At 40.6% G+C, this 21,898-nt stretch overlaps 2 protein-coding genes across 3 annotated transcripts; one reads left to right on the top strand and one right to left on the bottom strand.

The window, feature by feature from the left end:
- Window positions 1–1,152: 1,152 nt before the first annotated feature.
- On the bottom strand, window positions 1,153–11,841 carry cmc2 (C-x(9)-C motif containing 2). The gene is made up of 5 exons (XM_079466211.1): window positions 11,745–11,841; window positions 11,551–11,629; window positions 3,039–3,188; window positions 2,675–2,746; window positions 1,153–1,483 (listed from the first exon to the last, which is right to left on the bottom strand). The coding sequence occupies exons 3-5, from the start codon at window positions 3,117–3,119 to the stop codon at window positions 1,400–1,402; spliced, it is 237 nt and encodes a 78-aa protein (XP_079322337.1). The 5' UTR covers window positions 3,120–3,188; window positions 11,551–11,629; window positions 11,745–11,841; the 3' UTR covers window positions 1,153–1,399.
- A 1,197-nt stretch (window positions 11,842–13,038) lies between these two features.
- On the top strand, window positions 13,039–21,600 carry cenpn (centromere protein N). Of its 2 annotated transcripts, XM_079465497.1 has the most exons (10): window positions 13,039–13,441; window positions 13,938–13,983; window positions 14,133–14,192; window positions 14,294–14,367; window positions 16,338–16,511; window positions 16,741–16,842; window positions 16,955–17,009; window positions 17,176–17,285; window positions 17,478–17,601; window positions 21,259–21,600. In XM_079465497.1, the coding sequence occupies exons 1-10, from the start codon at window positions 13,271–13,273 to the stop codon at window positions 21,357–21,359; spliced, it is 1,017 nt and encodes a 338-aa protein (XP_079321623.1). In that variant the 5' UTR covers window positions 13,039–13,270; the 3' UTR covers window positions 21,360–21,600. The 2 variants fall into 2 exon arrangements, with proteins under 2 accessions (XP_079321623.1, XP_079321624.1); XM_079465498.1 differs by lacking the exon at window positions 13,938–13,983 and having other exon boundaries at window positions 13,196–13,441.
- The last annotated feature ends 298 nt before the right edge of the window (window positions 21,601–21,898 follow it).

Below are 21,898 nucleotides of genomic sequence, written 5' to 3'. Positions count from 1 at the left end.
CCTAAAAAGCATAACCTATTGTCTCGTTCCCCTGCCAGTCAATGACTTCATGGAATAGACTACTGACAGACATGTTACCAGTGAGAAGATGCTATGAAGGTAGAATAGTAGCAAAACTCGAGAGCACGTAGATGTGAATTTTAGACCTTGTACAATAAATATTTGCACTTGTATGCTACAATTTACACTCACAGCTTCGTTGTGAAAACCTGTAAATTAAAAATCTGAAGTTGAACGCTGAGATTTGCACTCGCGGACACTAGTGACAAACCTGTATTCTGAATTTGAAGTTGCAGACAAGTAGTCACAAATGTGTAACATGACAGACACAGCTATACAATGACAGACTCAAACTTGAAATACATATTTGCATTTCTTCTTACATTCACATTCGCAGTACAACCTCAAATAGGCACTTGCAACTTCTCAAGTCTGTCACTGCAAGTTCAAATTTCACGCTTCGACTTTTGCTACTCTTATCGCGATATATCAGTTGCAAAACTGATTTGTGCACTTGCAAACTCAGTAGCAGCGAGGGGCGGGGTGGGTGGCTGCAATGGAGTCATTTTATTGGTTGGCACCTAGCCAATGAAATCGGGCTTCTTTTCTACGCAATGACGTCACGCGATGGTGGGATATAAAGACTTTCAGCTGTGGCCTAATGGTTAGAGCGTTGGGATTATGATCAGAAGGTTGCCGGTTCTAATCTCAGTGCCAGCAGGTCATGACTGAAGGGCCCTTGAGCAAGGCACCTTACCCCTGATTGCTCTGCAGTAATGTGCCACTGTAACAAAAAAATACTTGTAAATCGCGCATCTGCCAAATGAATAAATGTAATCCCTAAACCCTTCAGCTAATCTTAATTATGTTGGCATTAATGACACTGCTCGGGCATCATTTAAATTTAGCCTGTCAAGAAGCAGTTTTATGTTAACGACACATACAACAACCATTACATGCTTTGATGGTTGAATGTTTCATTTGTATAGCTATATATAAGATGATGGTTCTCAACTGTCAAAAATGCTATTTAACAATAACATTCAGTCCCGCATGACCCAACCTCCATGCATATATATATATATATATATATATATATAATCTTCATATTAACATTTATGTTAAATTATGAAGAGTCATAATCAGGCTACATGGTGTGTCGGAAAAATCTTTATTTGTCAACATTCTTAAAGCATCAATAAGCGCATTAATTAAACATTTAGCAAAAAATGAACACAAGAAAGTAATGTGGCTAATTATATTTTTTTATAATAAATCTTCATATCAATACAGAAAAATATTCAAAGGTTCCCGATTCAAATCTTACAGGCACCATATTAGTGAAACAATAGAAGCCGGTTCATGTTTGGAGCAGGTCTGTGTTCCAAAGCAGCCTGATTTAGAGATTATCTTTTGGTTTTTCCTTTAGACGTTGCCTCATTTCTGCTGCATGGGCCTTGCTGTGCTCCCTCTTCATTTGATACTGTTTAGGCAAATACATGGCAGGCAAATAAATAAGACAGATTTTACATACTTAAAACATTTTTATCTTCAGCTAAAATGATTCATGGACAAAAAAGAGCATATATACACACACACACACACAACCGTGAAAAGAATTAAAAGACCATTCCAAATTCTACTTTAATCAGCATTTCTAGATGTATTGTGGCGATTCCAGTTAACTGTCTGTTGAATTTTAACAAAATCAAACCTAATGAGTGACAAAGTCTTCCAACAGCGTGTGAAAGACTGACAGCATAACAGCAAGACAAGAAATGCTAAATATATGTATTTATTTGTATTCTGCAAATAAATGCAAATAGAAACAAAGTTTAAATATAGTAGTTTACAGACTAAAACAAGAATTATTATTTTGAACAGAGGTTATAGACAGAGGATATATATATAACATATATTTGTAATCTACAAACAGCCACCTTGGTTTTCTCTATAATGTGCGCTAAGCTTGACAAAACTGTGTTCTTCCTTATGAAGTAAGTGAGTTTGTGTGATGTTTGGTGCAGAAAGGTGTGTTAAGGGTGGGTTTTTAGAGCAGCGCTGTGGGGCTGCTGGCCAGACAGTGGCGGTGCGTCTTAAATTTGTCCCCGTAGCCAGAGGTTTGAGGCTACTGGCTTGGCTCGGCTCAATGAAAGCCCTAACATGCCTATGGAAAAGCGCCTATTGAAAGGTTTGCTTTATTCAAAAAAGCTCTAGGTTTGTTGTGTGCTTCTTCTAAACAAGTTGCTAAAGGGTGTAGTGCCTGGATCATTGAGAGAAAAGCCATAACCCCCAAATTAAAATAAAACCATATAAATATAATCAAATTGCCAAATTGGCTGCAGTACCCAGCCCTAATAAAGCAGTTAAGTGTTCCATTAAAGACAATGCTAATTAATAATTGATGAATACCATGAAAAATAAATACACAAGATGGTAGAGAACATAGCAAGGTATCTTAACCCACTATGCACTTAAACTATACACTATGGCATAGATGCACCTGTAAGAAAACAAGCTTGCCACAATGCATAAGCATCACGTCCCGCATCACTCTCTAAAAGATGTGACGTGAACTTTTTTTATCAAACACAACAGTTTTTAGTGCTTTAGGCGAGCTATAAGTCCAGAATTTAAAAATAATAAACAGCATTAGAGTCAGCGTTATCCTCACCTCTTTTTTGAGACAACCACGCATTGCACTGTCCACATCATTACATGTGCCAAAGAACCTGAGAACATTGTGCTGAGGACAGACCCAGACATTATTTGAAAGTCATGCAATTCTTCACATAACACAAAATAGTTGTTATATAAAAATAATTAAAAAAATACTCCAGAAATAACAGTATCAATAAATGAATACATACTGTAATTTAGAAACAAACTTAATTACAATATAAAAATCACTTTCAGGTAAGAAATAACTGTGTTTATGAAAGAAACAGATTAAATCAGAATCAGTTGGATTACCGCATTTGAGAATTGGACATTTAAGGTGAAAAAATTGCAAAGAGTATTTGCACATGCTTTCATACCTCCTTGTGGCATTGCTTGAGAAGAGTTATAAGTGTATTACACTCATCAGTATGAAGATGGGGAGACAGATCTGGGTGCATCTTGAGTTAAAGCTGAATGTCTACCAGAGTATGGCTGAACGTGATCACTGGCACTGCTTGTGACAAATACTGTTAGGGTCAAGTACAAAATATTGTTCTTTAGAACTTAGCATTTAACCATCTTTTTGATTAGTTTTTAAGGCTTTAGGCTAAACATTCATTCATTCATTAATTAGACCACCACCCAGTGTGCCAAATATAAAAGACCTGTTCAGATAATTCACATTCTCTTTTTCTTAAAATAATAAGTTTGGATCTCTAAACAGTTAGTTTCTTGTTTACATCAGGATTACATGCGTTTTGGCAAGTGTGTGATCAAATCCGATTAGCTGATTCTCAGTGAAACTGTAATTTTCTTCAAAACCTCTGAACTTTCTCTCATCGTGTGAGCAATCCCATGCAAGATTCATCAGAGACTACATCTGCTCTGCTCTGTCCTGCCTGCCTGCCTCACTGGATCCACTACAATTTGCTTATCGCAGCAACCGTTCCACAGACGATGCTATTGCCTTAATCCTGCACACTGCTCTCTCCCACCTGGAAAACAAGAACACTTATGTGAGAATGCTGTTTGTGGACTACAGCTCCGCATTTAATACCATCGTGCCTGCCACACTGGTTACGAAGCTCCAGACTCTGAGACTAAACAGATCTCTGTGCAGCTGGATCCTGGACTTCCTGAAGACAGGTGATCAGTAAGAATTGGCAACAGAACTTCATCCCCTGCTGACCCTCAAAACTGGTGCTCCTCAGGGCCCACTCCTGTACTCCCTGAATACACATGACTGTGCAGCCACACACCGCTCCAACATCATCGTCAAATTCGACTAAATTGTGTCAGGAGAACCACCTCACACTCAACATCGACAAGATCATTTAGCTGGTGGTGGATTTCAGGAGACAGAGCAGAGAACACACACCCATCACCAGCTGTGGAGCGGGAAAACAGCATTAAGTTCGTCGGCGTTCACATTCACTGAGGATCTCACATGGTCCGCTCACATAGATGCAGTGCTGAAGAAAACACACCATCCTGCCTCTTCATCCTGAGATGGCTGAGGAAGTTTGGAATTAGCCCCAGCATCCTCAGAACATTCTACACCTGCACTGTGGAGAGCATCCTGACCGGCTGCATCGCCGTCTAGTTTGGAAACCGCTCCGCTGGCAACCGCAAAGCTATGCAAAGGGTTGTGTGAACTGCCCTCCCTCCAGAACATCTACACCAAGCGGTGTATAAGGAAAGCCCGGAGGATCATCAGAGACTCCAGCCACCCGTCCCACAGACTGCACTCTTTAGGATAGTAATACACCCTACAGCAGGGGTGCCCAATACGTCGATCGCAAAGGTAGTGTGGGTAGATCGCATGGCATTAACAAAGTAGACGTCAGCCATCATCCATCCTCACTATGAAATGGTGTTTACTGATCTGATTGCAAAAGAGGAGCTGTAAACAGTGCTGCCCATGAAAGAACACACGCGAGGAGAGGACATATTTAATTCTTTCAAAATTTTTATAGACAAAACCCAGCTCCCAGTGTGCAGATTGGTGTCCATCACCACAGAGCCGCGATGGTTGGCCGCTCGAATTGATTTATTGCGAAGTGCAGGGAGGACGATGCTTTCCCGGACTTCCTCAATTACTACTGCATAATACTCGAACAAGCATTATGCGCAAAAATGCTCAACATAAAAGAGATAATGGATGTGGCAACAAAGATCGCCCGTTCTATTCGTGCCAGATCTCTTCAAAGACGGCTATTCCGTGAGCATCTGGAGAGCGCCGACTGTGACCACTCTGAGTTGTTGTTGCACATTGACGTAGTCAGAGTAAGGTATTGACAAAAAATGTGTTGTACTGTTCAACGTAGGGGAAAGAGGGGAAAAATATTCTGCCTACTTTTTATTTTTAAACAGTTGCCAGCATATGACTATAGTTGGGAGCTATTAGCTGGAAAACACATTGGGATCACAGCATGAAGCCTTACCAAGCTAATTAGATTACAATACCTTAGAAAATGTTTGTTTTTCACATGTTTATCCAAGTTTATGTGTAGGTGGCCTTCTAGAATGACCACTTGGAGACTCCAAATGGCCCTTTGCCATTAACAGCATTTTATGTGTCATTCTTGAATGCTTTAATGTACAGTCATAATTCTGGGCTCTAATGAAAGGTTACACTTAGAGCTACTCTATTCCTTAGCAATTATTGACAGTGAATTTGGATGACACATAGTAACTGAAACTATACTTTGTGCAAATAAAGAGACTATAGACTAAGTGCTAGTGTAATAAAATAAGTTTTAATATTAGAACAAACACACTCTAAATAAATGTATAAAACCCAAACTATTTACAAATGTTATAATTACATTACAGGTTATTGGCAACATGCCACTCGTTATAACAAACCCTTTACCTTTTGCGATATGCTTGTATATCAGGAAGGCATTTACAATGGCAATGTCTAAGAAGTGATTAAAAAAAGGTCTTATACCACTTCTGGGTTTTGTGGATCACTTTATATTATAATAGCTGATTAGGGCTCTCTTCTTCTGAAATGTCTTCCTCCGACAAATCACTCTCACGCCTGGTACATTGTTCAACAACTTCTTCAAGTGAGAAGTGTGTTTTACTCACTCTTTTCGCCATTTTTTCCAAATGTAAAACTCTTTTACACGCTTTCCTAGCAGCTTTTGCGCACGGTCACGAATCCCTGTTAGAATTTACGCACAGCCGCACACGTGTTTGCGCACGGATCTGTCTACTTACGGTTGAATGTTTCCCGTGAAGCTGCGTATTAATCTTTTCGGAATTCTATTGGCTATCAGATACGTACGGAAGCCGTAAAGTGCCAAACAAAACAACAAATCGCAAAACGCAACCAACACCAAATCTGAAAACACATTAACAAACCATAAAGCACAACAACAATTCCGGAAACACAACGACAAATCCCTCCCTTGAACCGCCACCTTAACGTGGTGGAGGGGTTTGAGTACCCGAGTGACTGTAGGAGCTATGTTGTCGGGGGCTATATCCCCCTGGTAGGGTCTCCCAAGGCAAACAGGTCCTAGGCGACGGGTCAGACTAAGAGTTGTTCAAAAACCCCTTATGATGTTGAATATAACAAGGACCGTGACGTCGCCCGGTATGGCGCAACCGGGGCACCACCCTGGAGCCAGGCCCGGGGTCGGTGCTCGTATGCGACCGCCTGGTGGCCGGGCCTTTCCCCACGGGGTCCGGCCGGGCTCGGCCCGAAGGAGCGACGTGGGGCTGCCTTCCCTTGGGCTCACCACGTGCGGGAGGGACCATAGGGGGTCGGTGCGTAGTGGATCGGGCGGCAGTCGGAGGAGAGTGCCTCGACAGCCCGATCCCTGGACACGGAAGCTAGCTCTAGGGACGTGGAACGTCACCTCGCTGGCGGGGAAGGAGCCTGAGATGGTGCGTGAGGTTGAGAGGTTCCGACTAGAGATAGTCGGGATCACCTCTACGCATGGCTTGGGCTCTGGAACCACACTCCTCGAGAGAGGATGGACACTTCATCACTCTGGAGTTGCCCATGGGGAGAGGCGGCGGGCTGGTGTGGGTCTGCTTATAGCCCCCCAGCTCTCCTGCCATGTGTTGGAGTTTACCCCGGTGAACGAGAGGGTCGTTTACCTGCGCCTACGGGTCGGGGTTAGGTCTCTCACTGTTGTTTGTGCCTACGGGCCGAACGGCAGTGCAGAGTACCCAACCTTCTTGGAGTCTCTGGGAGGGGTGCTGGAAAGTACTCCGACTGGGGACTCCGTCGTCCTACTGGGGGACTTCAACGCCCATGTCAGCAACGACAGTGACACCTGGAGGGGCGTGATTGGGAGGAACGGCCCCCCTGATCTGAACCCGAGCGGTGTTCAGTTATTGGACTTCTGTGCTAGTCACAGTTTGTCTATAACGAACACCATGTTCAAGCATAAGGGTGTCCATCAGTGCACGTGGCACCGCGTGGCAGTGCACGTGGCACCTCCTAGGCCGCAGGTCGATGATCAACTTTGTGGTCGTTTCATCTGACCTGCGACCATATGTTTTGGACACTCGGGTTAAGAGCGGGGGGGAGCTGTCAACTGATCACCACCTGGTGGTGAGTTGGATCCGATGGCAGGAGAGAAGCTGGACAGACTCGGCAGACCCAAACGTACTGTAAGGGTCTGCTGGGAACACCCGGCCGAGTCTCAATGTCAGAGAGATCTTTAACTCCCACCTCCGGCAGAGCTTCAACCAGATCCCGAGGGAGGCTGGAGACATTGAGTCCGAGTGGACCATGTTCTCCGCCTCCATTGTCGAAGCGGCCACTCGGAGCTGTGGCTGTAAAGTCTCCGGTGCCTGTCGAGGCGGGAATCCCCGAACCCGGTGGTGGACACCGGAAGTAAGGGAAACCGTCAAGCTGAAGAAGGAGTCTTATCGGGCCTGGTTGGCTTGTGGGACTCCTGAGGCAGCTGACAGGTACCGGCAGGCCAAGCGGACTGCTGCCAGGGTGGTTGTGGAGGCAAAAACTCGGGCCTGGGAGGAGTTTGGTGAGGCCATGGAGAAGGACTATCGACTGGCCTCGAAGAGATTCTGGCAAACCGTCCGGCGCCTCAGGAGAGGGAAACCGTGCCCTACCAATGCTGTTTACAGTGGAGGTGGGAGGCTGTTGACCTCAACTGGGGATGTCGTCGGACGGTGGAAGGAGTACTTCGAGGATCTCCTCAATCCTACCGTCACGTCCTCCATTGAGGAAGCAGAAGCTGAGGGCTCAGAGGTGGACTCGTCCATCACCCAAGCCAAATACGGCCGATAGTAGAACCTCGGATTCAGGAGGAACAGTGTGGTTTTCGTCCAGGCCGTGGAACGCTGGACCAGCTCTACACCCTCTACAGGGTGCTGGAGGGTTCATGGGAGTTTGCTCAACCAATCCACATGTGTTTTGTGGATTTGGAGAAGGCATTCGACTGTGTCCCTCGTGGCATCCTGTGGAGGGCGCTACGGGAGTATGGGGTCTGTGGTCCTTTGCTAAGGGCTGTCAGGTCCCTGTACGGCCGAAGCAGGAGCTTGGTTCGCATTGCCGGCAGTAAGTCGGACTTGTTCCCAGTGCATGTCGGACTCCGGCAGGGCTGCCCTTTGTCACCGGTTCTGTTCGTAATTTTTATGGACAGAATTTCTAGGCGCAGCCAGGGGCCGGAAGGGTGTCAGGTTTGGGGACAACACGATCTCTCTCTGCTATTTGCGGATGATGTTGTCGTGTTGGCCCCTTCAAACCAGGACCTTCAGCATGCACTGGGACGGTTTACAGCAGAGTGTGAAGCGGCTGGAATGAAAATCAGTACCTCCAAATCCGAGGCCATGGTCCTCAGTCGGAAAAGGGTGGCTTGCCCACTTCAGGTTGGTGGAGAGTTCCTTCCTCAAGTGGAGGAGTTTAAGTATCTCGGGGTCTTGTTCACGAGTGAGGGAAGGATGGAACGGGAGATTGACAGACGGATCGGTGCAGCTTCTGCAGTAATGCGGTCGATGTACCGGTCCGTCGTGGTGAAGAAAGAGCTGAGCCGCAAGGCGAAGCTCTCAATTTACCGGTCAATCTACGTTCCTACTCTCACCTATGGTCATGAGCTTTGGGTCATGACCGAAAGGACAAGATCCCGGATACAGGCGGCTGAAATGAGCTTCCTCCGCAGGGTGGCTGGGCGATCCCTTAGAGATAGGGTGAGAAGCTCGGTCACCCGGGAGGAGCTCGGAGTAGAGCCGCAGTCCTCCACATCGAGAGGGGTCAGCTGAGGTGCCTTGGGCATCTGTTACGGATGCCTACTGGACGCCTTCCCAGGAAGGTGCTCCGGGCCCGTCCGACCGGGAGGAGACCCCGGGGGAAGACCTAGGACACGCTGGTGGGACTATGTCTCCCGGCTGGCCTGGGAACGCCTTGGTGCCCCCCCGGAAGAGCTGAAGGAAGTGTCTAGGGTGAGGGATGTCTGGGCATCTCTGCTTAGACTGCTGCCCCCGCGAACCGGCCCCGGTTAAGCGGTAGAAAATGGATGGATGGACAACGACAAATCCGGAAACAAAATAACAAGTCAGAAAACACAACGACAAATCCGGAAACAAAATAACAAATCAGAAAACACAACGACAATTCGGTCAAAGCGGAAAAAGTAGGTCTTTTGTGTGACCGGGTAGTTACTGCTGATTGGACGGAACCCCTGTCAATCAAGATAAACAGTCAGGTGTGTGTATTCATAGAAAATAATGGAGTTTGTTCAGCACTACTTTCAAGAAGGACATTCATATGGCGTGATTCTAGATATGCTTCTAACATATCATGATATTAAGATCAGCTTGTGCTCTCTTGAAAGACACCTCAAGAATGCAGGTTTATTCAGACGAAAAAACGATTCCCTATTAATCGATGTCAGGAATGCTTTCAGAGCAGATGCAAAACAACAAATTTGAACCCACAATAAGGATAGTACATTATATATTTGTGTACACTGCCGCCAGCTACTTCTTGTTATTCTGTACCGCTAGCTACAGAACAGTACTTCCTGTTTATCTTGATTGACAGGGGTTCCTTCCAATCAGCAGTAACTACCCCGGTCACACAAAAGACCTACCTTTTCCGTTTTGACCGAATTGTCGTTGTGTTTTCTGATTTGTCGTTGTGTTTTCTGATTTGTTATTTTGTTTCCGGATTTGTCGTTGTGTTTTCTGACTTGTCGTTGTGTTTTCTGATTTGTTATTTTGTTTCCGGATTTGTCGTTGTGTTTCCGGAATTGTTGTTGTGCTTTATGGTTTGTTAATGTGTTTTGCGATTTGTTGTTTTGTTTGGCACTTTACGGCTTCCGTAGATACGCCCATCATTAGCAAACTCTGACGCGACAGGATCGATCTATTGTCAATCAAGTACAGGACGTTCCCTTCCTTCATCCTGGGCGCTCCTTGGCTATTGCTGCCTGTTGTCACCTCTTAGATGCACCTATTCGCTCAAATGAGATGTCAATCAAAAGGGCAGAGTTCAGTGGCCATGTTGACATAACAAAATCTGCAATGATTACAAGTGAAGAGAAGCTACACCACAAAATGCGTCAGAGATTTGATAGCTCTGTCGGCTTCTTGGCATTATACTACCATGTTCCTTGGATGTTTATTGACATATATGTGTTGGATTTACTGGACCCTTTAGAGTATACCTATACCGTTTTTGTTGGAATGTTATGGATCAGTGGACTGCCGGGAGGCTTTATAGGAGAGTTTCTTCAGTTTTGTTGCTGCTTATTTGGTTGTTGGTTGTCTGACAACGACTCTGATTGCATTGGCTGTGTTGATTGTATATTAAAATGGTTTACATCGTTCGAATCACAAGAAGCTCAGCTTTTTAGAGATATGTGATATGTTTAGGTTTTCTTTTTCTAAGTTGTTGTATTTCCCGATGTTATCAACCAAAACACGCAGTGTACCGCCGACGGCACAGCCGATTGATAACAGGTTAATGTGTATTGATAACTGTAAGTATTTCTAATAGTGCACTGTGTGTACTGAGTATATGTTTGTGTATATTGCACGCTGTCATCTTTAAAAGTATGTATGAATGTAAATAGTACTGTCTATATGTAAATTGTTTCTGCACTTTCTGGAGCATGCTCTCAAGAATTTCACTCACCAAGGCACTTGTGCTGTGATGATGTGACAATAAAAGTGATTTGATTTTAGTGAACAAAGATTTAGCCACACATACAAATTGTTTTTTACATTTTCTGTATATTATAAAATCATTACTGATGAAGTGAAGAAACCCTAAATAAGACGTGACAACTTATTAAATATTCAAATAGCATTTTAAATTTTCGAATAGCTATTGCGGATCGAATATTCAAACATTCGTGCACATCCCTATTTAAGTGCCTCCCTGAAACCGAATAGGGGTTTGGTTTCCACTGTTTTGTCTGAATGTTAGGGCATGGCAACTGGCAACTCCTCTATAACAGGAGGAGTGTCGTAACACTGGTGTGACTTAACAGAACTTTACAGTGCGCAAGAACACAGACCTTTCTGTAGGGTCACTATACCTAGTTTTTTTTTTATATTATTTTAAAAGATACATAGCTCTTAAGGATACTGCTGCCTCCCCACCCCATGCCATCACTCATACTGAAATCATCTGGCACACTTACCTGCAACAAAATAAACTTTTCAGTAGCATGTTCATGTCTACTCCCTACGTCATGTTTTGTATATCTTACATTCTATATACAATTTCTTTATAAATGCTATGCAACATACCTCTAATAACTACAAAATGCAATATATAATGACAACACACTTTTATCAAACAAACCATGTAATCAAAACAAACAATGTTATCAAAACAAAATACCGTTTCCACTGCTCGATCGTGTCTTTACGTTAACTTTTGTGAATTCAACTCACCAGCACAGCAGCCTTACAGACTGTTTGAAGACTTTACAAACGGCGTGTTGATATTCCCAATGCCAAAAAGGACCCAAATCTGCGGTAAAAGATTGTGACATTGACATTCAGGAAAAGGGCACTGCTTTAAAACAAGGATCTTTAAGTTTGCTAAGCTCTTAATTGATATTTTATATCAATGCCCATTATATTACCCAACGTTTTTTCTCTGACAGTTCAAATCTAAAATCTTCTTGCAAAACTGTATTCGTTGCGCCTTCTTCCTACTTGATTTTACGGCGGTTGGCATCTGGGATATTGGTGCATTATCGCCACCTTCTGCTTCGGAGTAGTGATCATCGTAATGTACATCCAGATTGGACGGATGGATGCAACGAGATATTTCTATATTTGGGGAAAATGTATTGACAAAAAGAGTCTTTATCTGTATGTGTTCACCCTGCAGGTTCCTTGTGTTATGATTTGTTGATAATTTTCCTGTGTTGTGTGGACTTTTAGTCAGTGATGGGCGCTTTTCGAAATCCGTTTCGATTTTTTGTATCGAATCAGTGTTTCGAAGTGCTTATCAAACTGGCTAAGGACGTGATTTTTTAAGCAACCGATTCTCCGTTATGTCATTACTGTTTTGAAACGACGACATTTCGCCACTAGAGGGTGTTGATCGGAAAGTAAACTCATAAACCAGTGTCTGTCTTCAACTGATTTAACTGTAAATCAAGAAATAAAAAAATTAACATGTTTGATGAAAGTGTAGTGATCCATGGCCAGTGATCAACTCAGGAAGATCACTTAATGTGAAATCTTGACCAATTCTCCCAAACAAACAGAGCCTTGTGGTATTTATATATGTTGGATAATTTGGCATTTGACATAAGATGAGTGCAGTTAAAAGTCAAATGTCAATTGTGGCCTATGGGACCTTATTAAGAAAAGCCTTATGAGGCATGTGATGGCCAATCTTAACTATGAACACTGTATCAATGTTGAAATACCGCACTCCTACCACCTTCATTTATTGGATGGGCCAAATACTCACTTAAAAATTCTAGGCATCTAGTGGCATCTACACACTTTCAATCAAGCAACCACACGAACATACAAATTCTAATTCGTCAACGATTGTTTAAATCGTTCTTACATAGGTATGTAGGGCAACATCCGCAAATTACCACTAGATGTCACAGTGGATACGGGTGTCGTATTGTTCGAAACCCTCGAAACGATACGACACGTTTGATTACACTGTTTCAGTGGTTTCCATAGACTGATGCAAAACATAATAAAAGGCAAATAATAAAAGATAAACTGATTGTAACTAGAAAATATTAAAGAGTTAATAATGGGAGATCTCCAATGCATCATGAACGTTTTAGTTTGTTAAGAAACGTGAATTAAGTTGGGAGTATAAATATTATTTATTTTAAAATAATTTCCTGTCGATGATTTACACTCCGGTTTCAGTTGGTGGCAGTAATGCACGAAAAAGCTGGACTACCAAGAAACAAGAAGATAACCTCGATTTTTGTTATGTCGATTGGCTTTGACGTTGTATTAGAAGCAACAGTAGTATGCCATGTAATTATTAAAATAAATAACATGAGGCTGAATGTTTCTATAATATTTTTTCTGCAATGACTTTTATGTTATTTGTCACTAGTTGTTTGTCTACCCGGATGTTCCGGTTCAACTCTCTGTTTGATTTTGAGCGGTTTGTCAAACAATGGATGAACAGACAAGATTTGTTTTGCGCAGGATATTTAAAAAAATACCGAGCAGAAATATCGAGAATCTTCTGAAAAATTGGAATTGTTTAACTGCAGATCAGCTGCGTTCGCTGGATTACACGAGACCCAAATGGACTATAGTGGAAAACATAATCAGTTTCTGCGAGGTGAGAACGTCAACTTTCATTCAATGAGAAGCATTCACTGAATAGGCTAATGCTTAATTACACATAATGTTTACTTCGGTTTTTAGTCGCGTTTTTTCACCCTTTTCGATTCTGTGGGAATTTTGTATAATCTTCCGTGAACCCTAATGTTACATTTTAATTTCAGACTGAATGTGAAATTTGACCTGAAAATGTTCTACTGACCATATTTACAGTTTAAAGTGTGTATTAATTTGTCAGATAAATGGCTTTCGTATATGTGTATATGCTACACCTTTTGCAAAAGGTGTTTTTCCTATACGTGTTTGTTTATGTATACGCTACTTCAGCTAAACGCTCTCTAGGAACCTCACTTAGATCGTTCCACAGTCCAGTTATGGCCCAATGAAACCCTATGGATAAACCAAAGCAGCTAGCTTTCAGTAGCTAAACTAGATAGAGATCAGTTGTTAAAGAACAGTTTTTGTGGGAATCACTTTCTCGTTCTTTGTTATAGGAGAGAAGATTGAACCTGAAGCACATAACCAATTTGGAAATGATTAGTGAGTGATGTCCCGAAATAATTTTAAACACTCAATCTGAATTGACTTTCACAATGTTCCTGAACTTAACATTTTTCAAATTCATGTAGGTTTTAAATTTTTCTTTTAATAACTAAAAATTGATATATATATGTATTTAAATCCATCAGACCATATAGAAAACCCTGATAGCGGCACCTGGCATACATGTCAACTTGTTGAGGCACAAGGTAAATTGTCTTATGTATGATTGATTTCGAAGAATGTGTGTTCAATGTAGCACATAATTGTTTGTTAAATAAATTGTGTATGTCTTTCTCTTTGTCCGCAGATGATGCATTTTTTGTGGAGCTGACACAGTTTAAAGAGCATCTTAAAGCATACTTACAGGGGGTTATCAGACATGTAATAACAGTAACACACAATATGTAACAAAAACGAAGTGAGAACTAGGGTTGTGTACCGTTTAATTATGTTGAGACTATTTCACAGAAATGTTTTGATTGTATCTCCTTTTTATTTGCCCATAAAACTCAAGACAGTTTCAGTTACCGCGTGTGGTGCCAAATGTTAAGTATAGTGGGACCTATTTTCATGATTTCGCCTTGGACCTCACGAAAATACGGTACACAACCCTAATGACAACACACTAAACAGATTGTCCTTTTAGTTTAATTTAACTGTGCTGTCTCAAGGGCCATTTACACAACAACAAAAAATCTTTTATGCGCTTTGGCTGTTTGATTACACAATGGACCTCATTTATGAAACGAGTGTACGGACGAAAACTGGGCTTACTGTCGTTTCCATGCTAAACTTGGCATTTATCAACAAATAAATCTCACGACAGGTCGTGGGTAGTGTACTCAAGTTTTGAGATAGGTTGAAGGTCTGTGTACCCTTTACCCTTTTAATAACTGAAAACGAATAATGACAAATAGAAGGATAGATTTTGTTTTTCTTTTAGTTCGTTTAGCTAATATCGGATCATTTAAATGTTTCAAAACAGCAACAGGTTGTTAACTTCTCAAGCTCAAGTCTGCTACAGTCCTTGGGACACAGTTTTGCTTCAGGTGAGAGGTGTTAAAAACCTTAGAGTAAGTGTTTTGAAGAAAAGAAAAAAAGGTAGTTAATTCTCTTAGGTTTTAATGGGGGCGGGACAAAAACATTATATCAGACCATTTAAATGTTTGAAATTACAATGTTAAATAGTGTTTTGGTGTCAAAAGAACTTTCAAGAGATTTTTAAGCTACTTGGAAGATATCTTACAACAATTAAAATGCACATTTAAAAAACTACAATAATCAATATGATAACAAGCAATGGGTTAGTTTACCTATTTGCAAGATAATAACTTCTTTGTTTGACAAATATGCATTCTAATGAAATCAGACAGCACGCATGCTTTAATGTATTTTATTTGTGTGATGTTCACTTGGGGGTGCAGGGCTCCAGACTTACTTTTAGTCTGTAGACCACTGTAGCCCCTGACTGAAAGGAGTTCAGGAGTGCAAGCTAAAATTTACGGACACAACTTAAATCGGCCTGTATTGCAATTATTTAAATTTTCCCCCAAAATTACTGATACTGACACACAAGTTACTAGATGACAGCAGATTTGGTTGTTGTTTGAATAGATGTAGAGCCTACAGATAAGCTTTGTTTATTGATTGGCGCTAAATAAAGAGACCATAATCTGAATTCATTTAAACCAACAGAAATTGTGCTTGTCAAAAAGTATACATTTAATTGTTTACAATGTTACACGTTGAAGCAAAATGAAAGGCCTTGTGTTATGTTCTTACAATGATTTTATTGTGTATTAAGGACACTTTTCCTCATGTTCACAACACACGTAAATATAAAGTAAAATAAAACTTATATAGAGCATTCGCCTGTCTCAAGTAATCCACGGATAAATTTGTTTTTAAATGCAACAACGCGCCTCGTTGCTAGGTGACACATGACCAACGAAACAAACATGGATGTGTCTCACTAAATCCTTGGTGTTTCGAGTATGAAGTCATCACGCAACCATGTCTTTTGTCAAGTCTGTAGACTCGTAACTGCGCGTCTCTGTTTTGGTCAGCATATTACCATGTCCGGTTTCTGTAGCACCTGTCAAAATCGACAGACATTCTGCAATTACTGATGACTAACCTAGAGTGGAAATCTGGGCAAAACTCTGCATAAAAGTCGGGTAGTGTATTATTGTTGTTGAACAACAATAAACTTAAAAAACATTAAATTACTTCATCATTGTTGTGTAAATGTACCACCAGTCAGTGTGTCATTGCTCACCATTATTGTTGAAATATCATATTTTCTTCAGAAATCCAGTTAAGCTGTTAACCCAAATCTTCTGCCTTTCAAGATTTCCATTAAGATAAAGAAAACTGAGGATGAGGCATTGTGGATTAGGATTGCTTGGGGAGATAACTTCAGCAAACCCAATCACCTCAAGCCAACATATGTTGTTCACCATCTGCATACCTCCTATGTGTTCATCTGCAACCTCATGGCCAAACACAAGATCCTTCTATATCAGGTCACTTTGTCCAAGCATTTGTAATCAATCTCCCTTTCCCCTCTTTGCCATTTTATATTCAATATTGGGTTATCAAAATTAAAATTTCATTTTAGATTATATTTTAAGACATTAGATTTATACTTTAACGGGGGGGTACTTGAGAGATCTGTTTGTATTCTCAGGATTATATACTAAAAGAAACAAATCCTTTAATGCTGTACATGTTTGTTGGCGTTTTCACTGGTAGGCTTTGATGGTATCCACTAAACACGGGTCAATCAAGGATGCACACCTGAGCAACAGAAGTCTTCCTGCAATGAGGACTCTGCTACTGAGACATTATCAGCAGGTAACCTTGTATTTAGCAAAGTTTTGTTTTCTGTTTTCATTTATCAAAGTAACATGTTTTACTATTTATACTTTTCACCAAAACTCGATAATACTTTTTTCTTTTTTGATAGGTTTTTCCAAACAATCACTCAAGGATCTTAGGGGATAGAAACACTTCTCCCTCTCGTATGTTTGTGAAATGCAATGCTTTTAAAACTTGTTCACGTTTCACATTTGTTAAATAGTTTGTGCTTTACTACTTTACTAAAACATTGGAACAAGGATGAGTCCATTTTAAAGACACTATGTATGCTTTAACTTTAAACTATTTTAACTGTTAACTGTAAAACAGATCCCTGTATTGAAAAGGAACATGCTGCCCATGAAGAAAGAAGGGATCAGTTGGCTTCTGAAGCATTTGGGGACAGCCCTACTCCAAAACTGGAGACCGCTGTGTACAGAGTATGTGGATGAAATACATTTCTGACCTTACCTCAGAGTTAGTGTAGTTATTAGTGTACCATACTACTAATAGCATACATGTAGTTTAAAGTAACCACACATATAGCTAAACAAGATGTCTTAAATAAAACATTGAGCTTTAATAAATAAAACATTGAGCTTTAATAAAAATGCTTCTGTATTTGTTTCCAGCTTGAGACGAGATACAGGGGAAATGAAAAAAACACCTTCAGTGACAAGGAGGAGTTATTCAGAGGGGTTGTTAAGTTCTCAAGCTCCAGTCTGCTACAGTCCTTGGGACACAGTGTTGCTTCAGGTGAGAGGTGTTAAAGACCTTAGATTAAGAGTTTTGAAGAAAAAAAGTGAGTTAATTCTTTTCATGCTGACATAGATATAGTGTCATTATTAGTGTCAAAAATATAGACTTCCAATGTCTGAAGGGCGTCGCAACAAGAAGTACAACATTGCAAAGCATTGCATCAAAAGGTTAATTCACACAGATCCAACAAACGGCAACTTTCTAAATTCTGGTTGACATTTATCCAGAAAACGGCAACAGGGCTTTTACACTGATCCAACAAACTCTTAAGAAATGCCTTAAACGTTTAGGCAACTGGCAGAGATTGAAAACCGGATGTGACCTGAATGTGTGAGGTTGAGTTCCATTTCTACTCCTGATGTTAAATGGGTCAGAGTCTATCATAAAATCACAGTTTATACATATTGCCTATATATATATTTTTTTCTCTTTATGGTGTGGTTGGTGTTGGGGTGTTGCCAACTTTTGTATAGAAGTAGAAGTATTTGTCTTTTTCCGAATGTGTCCTTGGTGAATTATTGATGTCTCAAAGTTTAGAGTCGAAGCTTTTATTTTTTATTAATATCTTTGTAAGGAGATGAACAAGTGATGTTGCCAAATACAGTAGGAATAGGCTATGAAGTGTGCAACTGGAAGAATAGACGGTGTTATTAACTACTACTACTTAAAAGCTTGACCCAAATATATTTTCTTACTATACATTTGCTAGCTAAATTTTCGAGAATTTTTGTTTTTGGTGGTGTCGAAAATTTGGGATCTGTTCTAAATGCAGAAAATGATAAGGATTTAAATCAAATATGTTTGTGCAGAGGTATGAGATTTACAGAAGATCTGAGACACACCTGGTTGTTTAGGATTATAATGGGGGCGTTACAAAAACATTTTAAGAACCATGTTCCTTGAACATAATCTTAACAAATATTATGGTGTGTTTTAATACAAAATGTAATTCAGTCCATTACTGCATGTTCTTGCTATAGTACTGTAGACACAGATGAATTGCTTAATTTGTATTATACTGCCTTCAGTAAGTTATTTTACATGACAAATATTTATATTATATACTTTTCTGCATTACACTAATAATCCTGCCAAAAGATCACCAAAGAATGAAAAAACGTTCTTTACTCACCCTTGGCTCACAACCTTAAAGAAGTCTGAGAGCTTTCTGATCCTCATCTGTTTTGAGTTGTAGCTTCAGATTCGATTCGCTGAATATACTGTAGTTTAATTAATCTTATTGCCCAATAAAGCCAACTTTTACTGAATTTAGACAAGATAACAAAAGTAAAAGAAACCAGCCTGATGTCAATTTATTATTGATGTCGTCATTACGATCTTTCAGGTGTTTTATCTTACTTTACGCAACCATAACTGCCTCAGTTTGTCTTTGTGTCCTGAACTGGCTGTTTTTTAATTTATATTGTTCTCTGAGGTCTATTTATGACATTCGCATGGTTTTTACATTCGAGAACATCAAAATCAATAAGTAATAGGCTATGTTCTACCCGGGGTTTGAGGCTGGCTCAACGAACACTCGGTTTTTTAAGGGCGGCCGCATTGAAGAGTTGTAAGTAAACACCCACTGCTATGATTGAATAACAGTTCCAAAAGACAGCTCTGTGATGTATATTTCTGTTTGTCTGTTTGACAGGCTACATGCTTAGCTGGAACCTTCAGTAAACTAGGTTTGACAACTAGTTTACACATAATCGTGACATATAATGCGATCTCTAACAAAGCAATAGTGATGCAACATACATATATTTTTACTCATATAAGATTCCGGCTTGATTCAATTTTGACGGCACAGCATTGCTTTAATCTTATAATAAGAAAATAAGAGCATTTTCAGTAATGAATGGTGTTCTATGTGAAAACTAACTTTCTCATGATCCCCTGAGGCTCTTTATCACAAATTAGTGACCCCTAGCCAGTTGTCACAGCACCCACTTTTTGAACCACTGGTCTAGGGACCAGGGGATAGATGCAGGCGACGAGCAGTTGATCGGGGTCGTTTTGCTGAACGATGAATGTAGTGGGGCGATGAGAAATTCCAAGAGTTTCGCACAGTCCATATGTAGCTAAATCCAATCGGGTAAAACGGTTCATACGGCACCGGTGTACGGGCTCGTAAAGGGCCGCGATGTTCGACTGCATAGCAGTCACCGAAAATTCAAATTTTCTCCTAAGGCTTGAAGTAATGATGACAACTGTCGATGAGGACATTTCAGGTGGTAGCTGTACAAGCTGATGTCTCCATGTTAATTGCCATTTCAGTTCTTCCTTTTCTGATCACTTGACATGTTTCTCAAAAACTAACAAACTGTATCTAAGCCATATTAGTTAATTGCCTTTAGATAATCTGACCTGCAAGTGCTTTTGTGCCGTTCTGCATTGGAGACTTTTTTTATATGGGGATAGTTTTGTGCAATAAACAAAGATTTATAGTAGTAGTTTTACTTTTACTCAAATAGTGTACATTTACATTTATTAAGTATCTGTACTTTGAGACTGTATAAACTTATGACCTCACTTCATTGTTAAGCACATATACTTCTACTTCTGTACAATTCATAATACGTTTTTTACCTTTAGTACAATACTCTAGACAATGATTGCCTTTTGAATGTACTTGAGTAAAAATAAAGTGCAGATATTTAAAAACTTGTACTTGAAAGTAAACATACTTGAGTACACATTTGAGATGTGATTTCGAAATGACAGGTGGCTGTCTAATATAACGCCTAAATCTTTTACAGTATTTGTTGGAGTAACAGTACATCCTTCAACTAGCAGTTTATAATCAGAAATATTCGGTTTGCGTGTCTTTGGTCCGATAAGTAATATTTCTGTTTATATATTGTTACCATTGTTTTCCTGCCGGTGGTCATGGAATAAGTCCTACCGATTTAATAATTTAAGAGTACTTTAAGAGTCATATTGTTTTTCCCCCTTCAGCTTTAGGGGTAAAATAACAATTATTTTCTTAATTAATATATAAAATAAATGTAGTCTGTGGTGAGGAAGGCGGAACGAGAGCCGTGACACGGGGCCGGTGGCGTGAGTGATAAGTGCAAGCAGCTGTGCGCGCACCGGTCCCGCATCTTATCACGGAGGAGATTGGGAGCTTAAAAGGACGATCGGCAGGACTGTTGACGAGAGAGGACCGGGCCCGGACATATGTTTAGTTTGTGTATGTTTTATGGCGGTTACTTCCGTGTTTATTGTTACTTCCGTGTGTATCCCCCCCTGGGGAGCCATTCTCGGTGGTGCCCCCCGGCCTGTAAGGGGTGATGGGGGTATGTGGTGAGGAAGGCGGGACGAGAGCCGTGACGCGGGGCTGGTGGCGTGAGTGATCAGTGCAAGCAGCTGTGCGCGCACCGTTCCCGCATCTTATCACGGAGGAGATTGGGAGCTTAAAAGGATGATCGGCAGGACTGTTGACGAGAGAGGACCGGGCCCGGACATATGTTTAGTGTGTGTATGTTTTATGGCCGGCAGTCGACCGTGAGGTGGCTGCCGGTCGGTTACTTCCGTGTTTATTGTTTATTTAATTAAAGTTTTAGTGTTTGAATGTTCGTCGGTTCCCGCCTCCTTCCTTCCCTTCTAACGAACTTTATTATACTAATTATTCCTTTTTTTCCTTGGTAGGCATGGTTGAAGGTCCAGTTACTCCACTATTGTCTGCCATCACTCAGAAAGGGAGGAATTATTTTGTCATCACAGATAAAGGACCTGGTGTTTCCAGCTAAGTGTCCGTGCAGATTTTCGGATGACAGAGGACACAGATGTTTCATTCGCTGGGACATACATAAGTATATACTGTGCATCCGGCAAAGTCATAAGAGAGGACTTCATCAGCATTACAGCAAATTCAGCGGCATTGAGCAGCACAATAGAATTATTTTACAGTTTAATCTAATTAATACGTTTGTTAGCATCTTTTATGTTGTTACTATACATTATTTAAAATAAAGGATTTTATAATTTTACAAAAAACATACCGTTTATTCAGGGGCGATTCTAGGATTTTTTCAACAGGGGGGCACAAGAGGGGCCACAATTAATACAGAGGGGCCAATCTTGTGTTGTGTGAACTGTATATCAAAATAATTTAACAGTTCAGGAACCTTTAAATTCAGTAATAAACAGTGATACCCTATTATATTTTAATAGCAGTTAATTACTGCTCTAAATCAAAACAAAACAATTTGTATTAACTTTTCACATTATACAAAAGTGAAAGAAAAACTGTAATAAATAAACTTCTGTGAAAACACAGTAGGCCCTA

The sequence above is a fragment of the Barbatula barbatula genome, assembly GCF_947034865.1.
Source record: "Barbatula barbatula genome assembly, chromosome: 10".
Taxonomy (NCBI): Eukaryota; Metazoa; Chordata; class Actinopteri; order Cypriniformes; family Nemacheilidae; genus Barbatula; species Barbatula barbatula.
Note: the sequence above shows the minus strand (reverse complement) of the source record. Positions and strands in the feature narration are given on the sequence as shown.

What these genes read in the sequence shown, in the direction of transcription:
- cenpn (XM_079465497.1), top strand. Translation starts at nt 13,271, where the DNA reads ATGGATGAACAGACAAGATTTGTTTTGCGCAGGATATTTAAAAAAATA. An exon ending in TACTGAGACATTATCAGCAG is followed by an intron (nt 16,843 to 16,954) that starts GTAACCTTGTAT and finishes CTTTTTTGATAG; the next exon opens with GTTTTTCCAAACAATCACTC. An exon ending in GGGACACAGTGTTGCTTCAG is followed by an intron (nt 17,602 to 21,258) that starts GTGAGAGGTGTT and finishes TTTCCTTGGTAG; the next exon opens with GCATGGTTGAAGGTCCAGTT.
- cmc2 (XM_079466211.1), bottom strand. Translation starts at nt 3,119, where the DNA reads ATGCACCCAGATCTGTCTCCCCATCTTCATACTGATGAGTGTAATACA. An exon ending in TCAAGCAATGCCACAAGGAG is followed by an intron (nt 2,747 to 3,038) that starts GTATGAAAGCAT and finishes GTCTGTCCTCAG; the next exon opens with CACAATGTTCTCAGGTTCTT. An exon ending in GTGGTTGTCTCAAAAAAGAG is followed by an intron (nt 1,484 to 2,674) that starts GTGAGGATAACG and finishes TTGCCTAAACAG; the next exon opens with TATCAAATGAAGAGGGAGCA.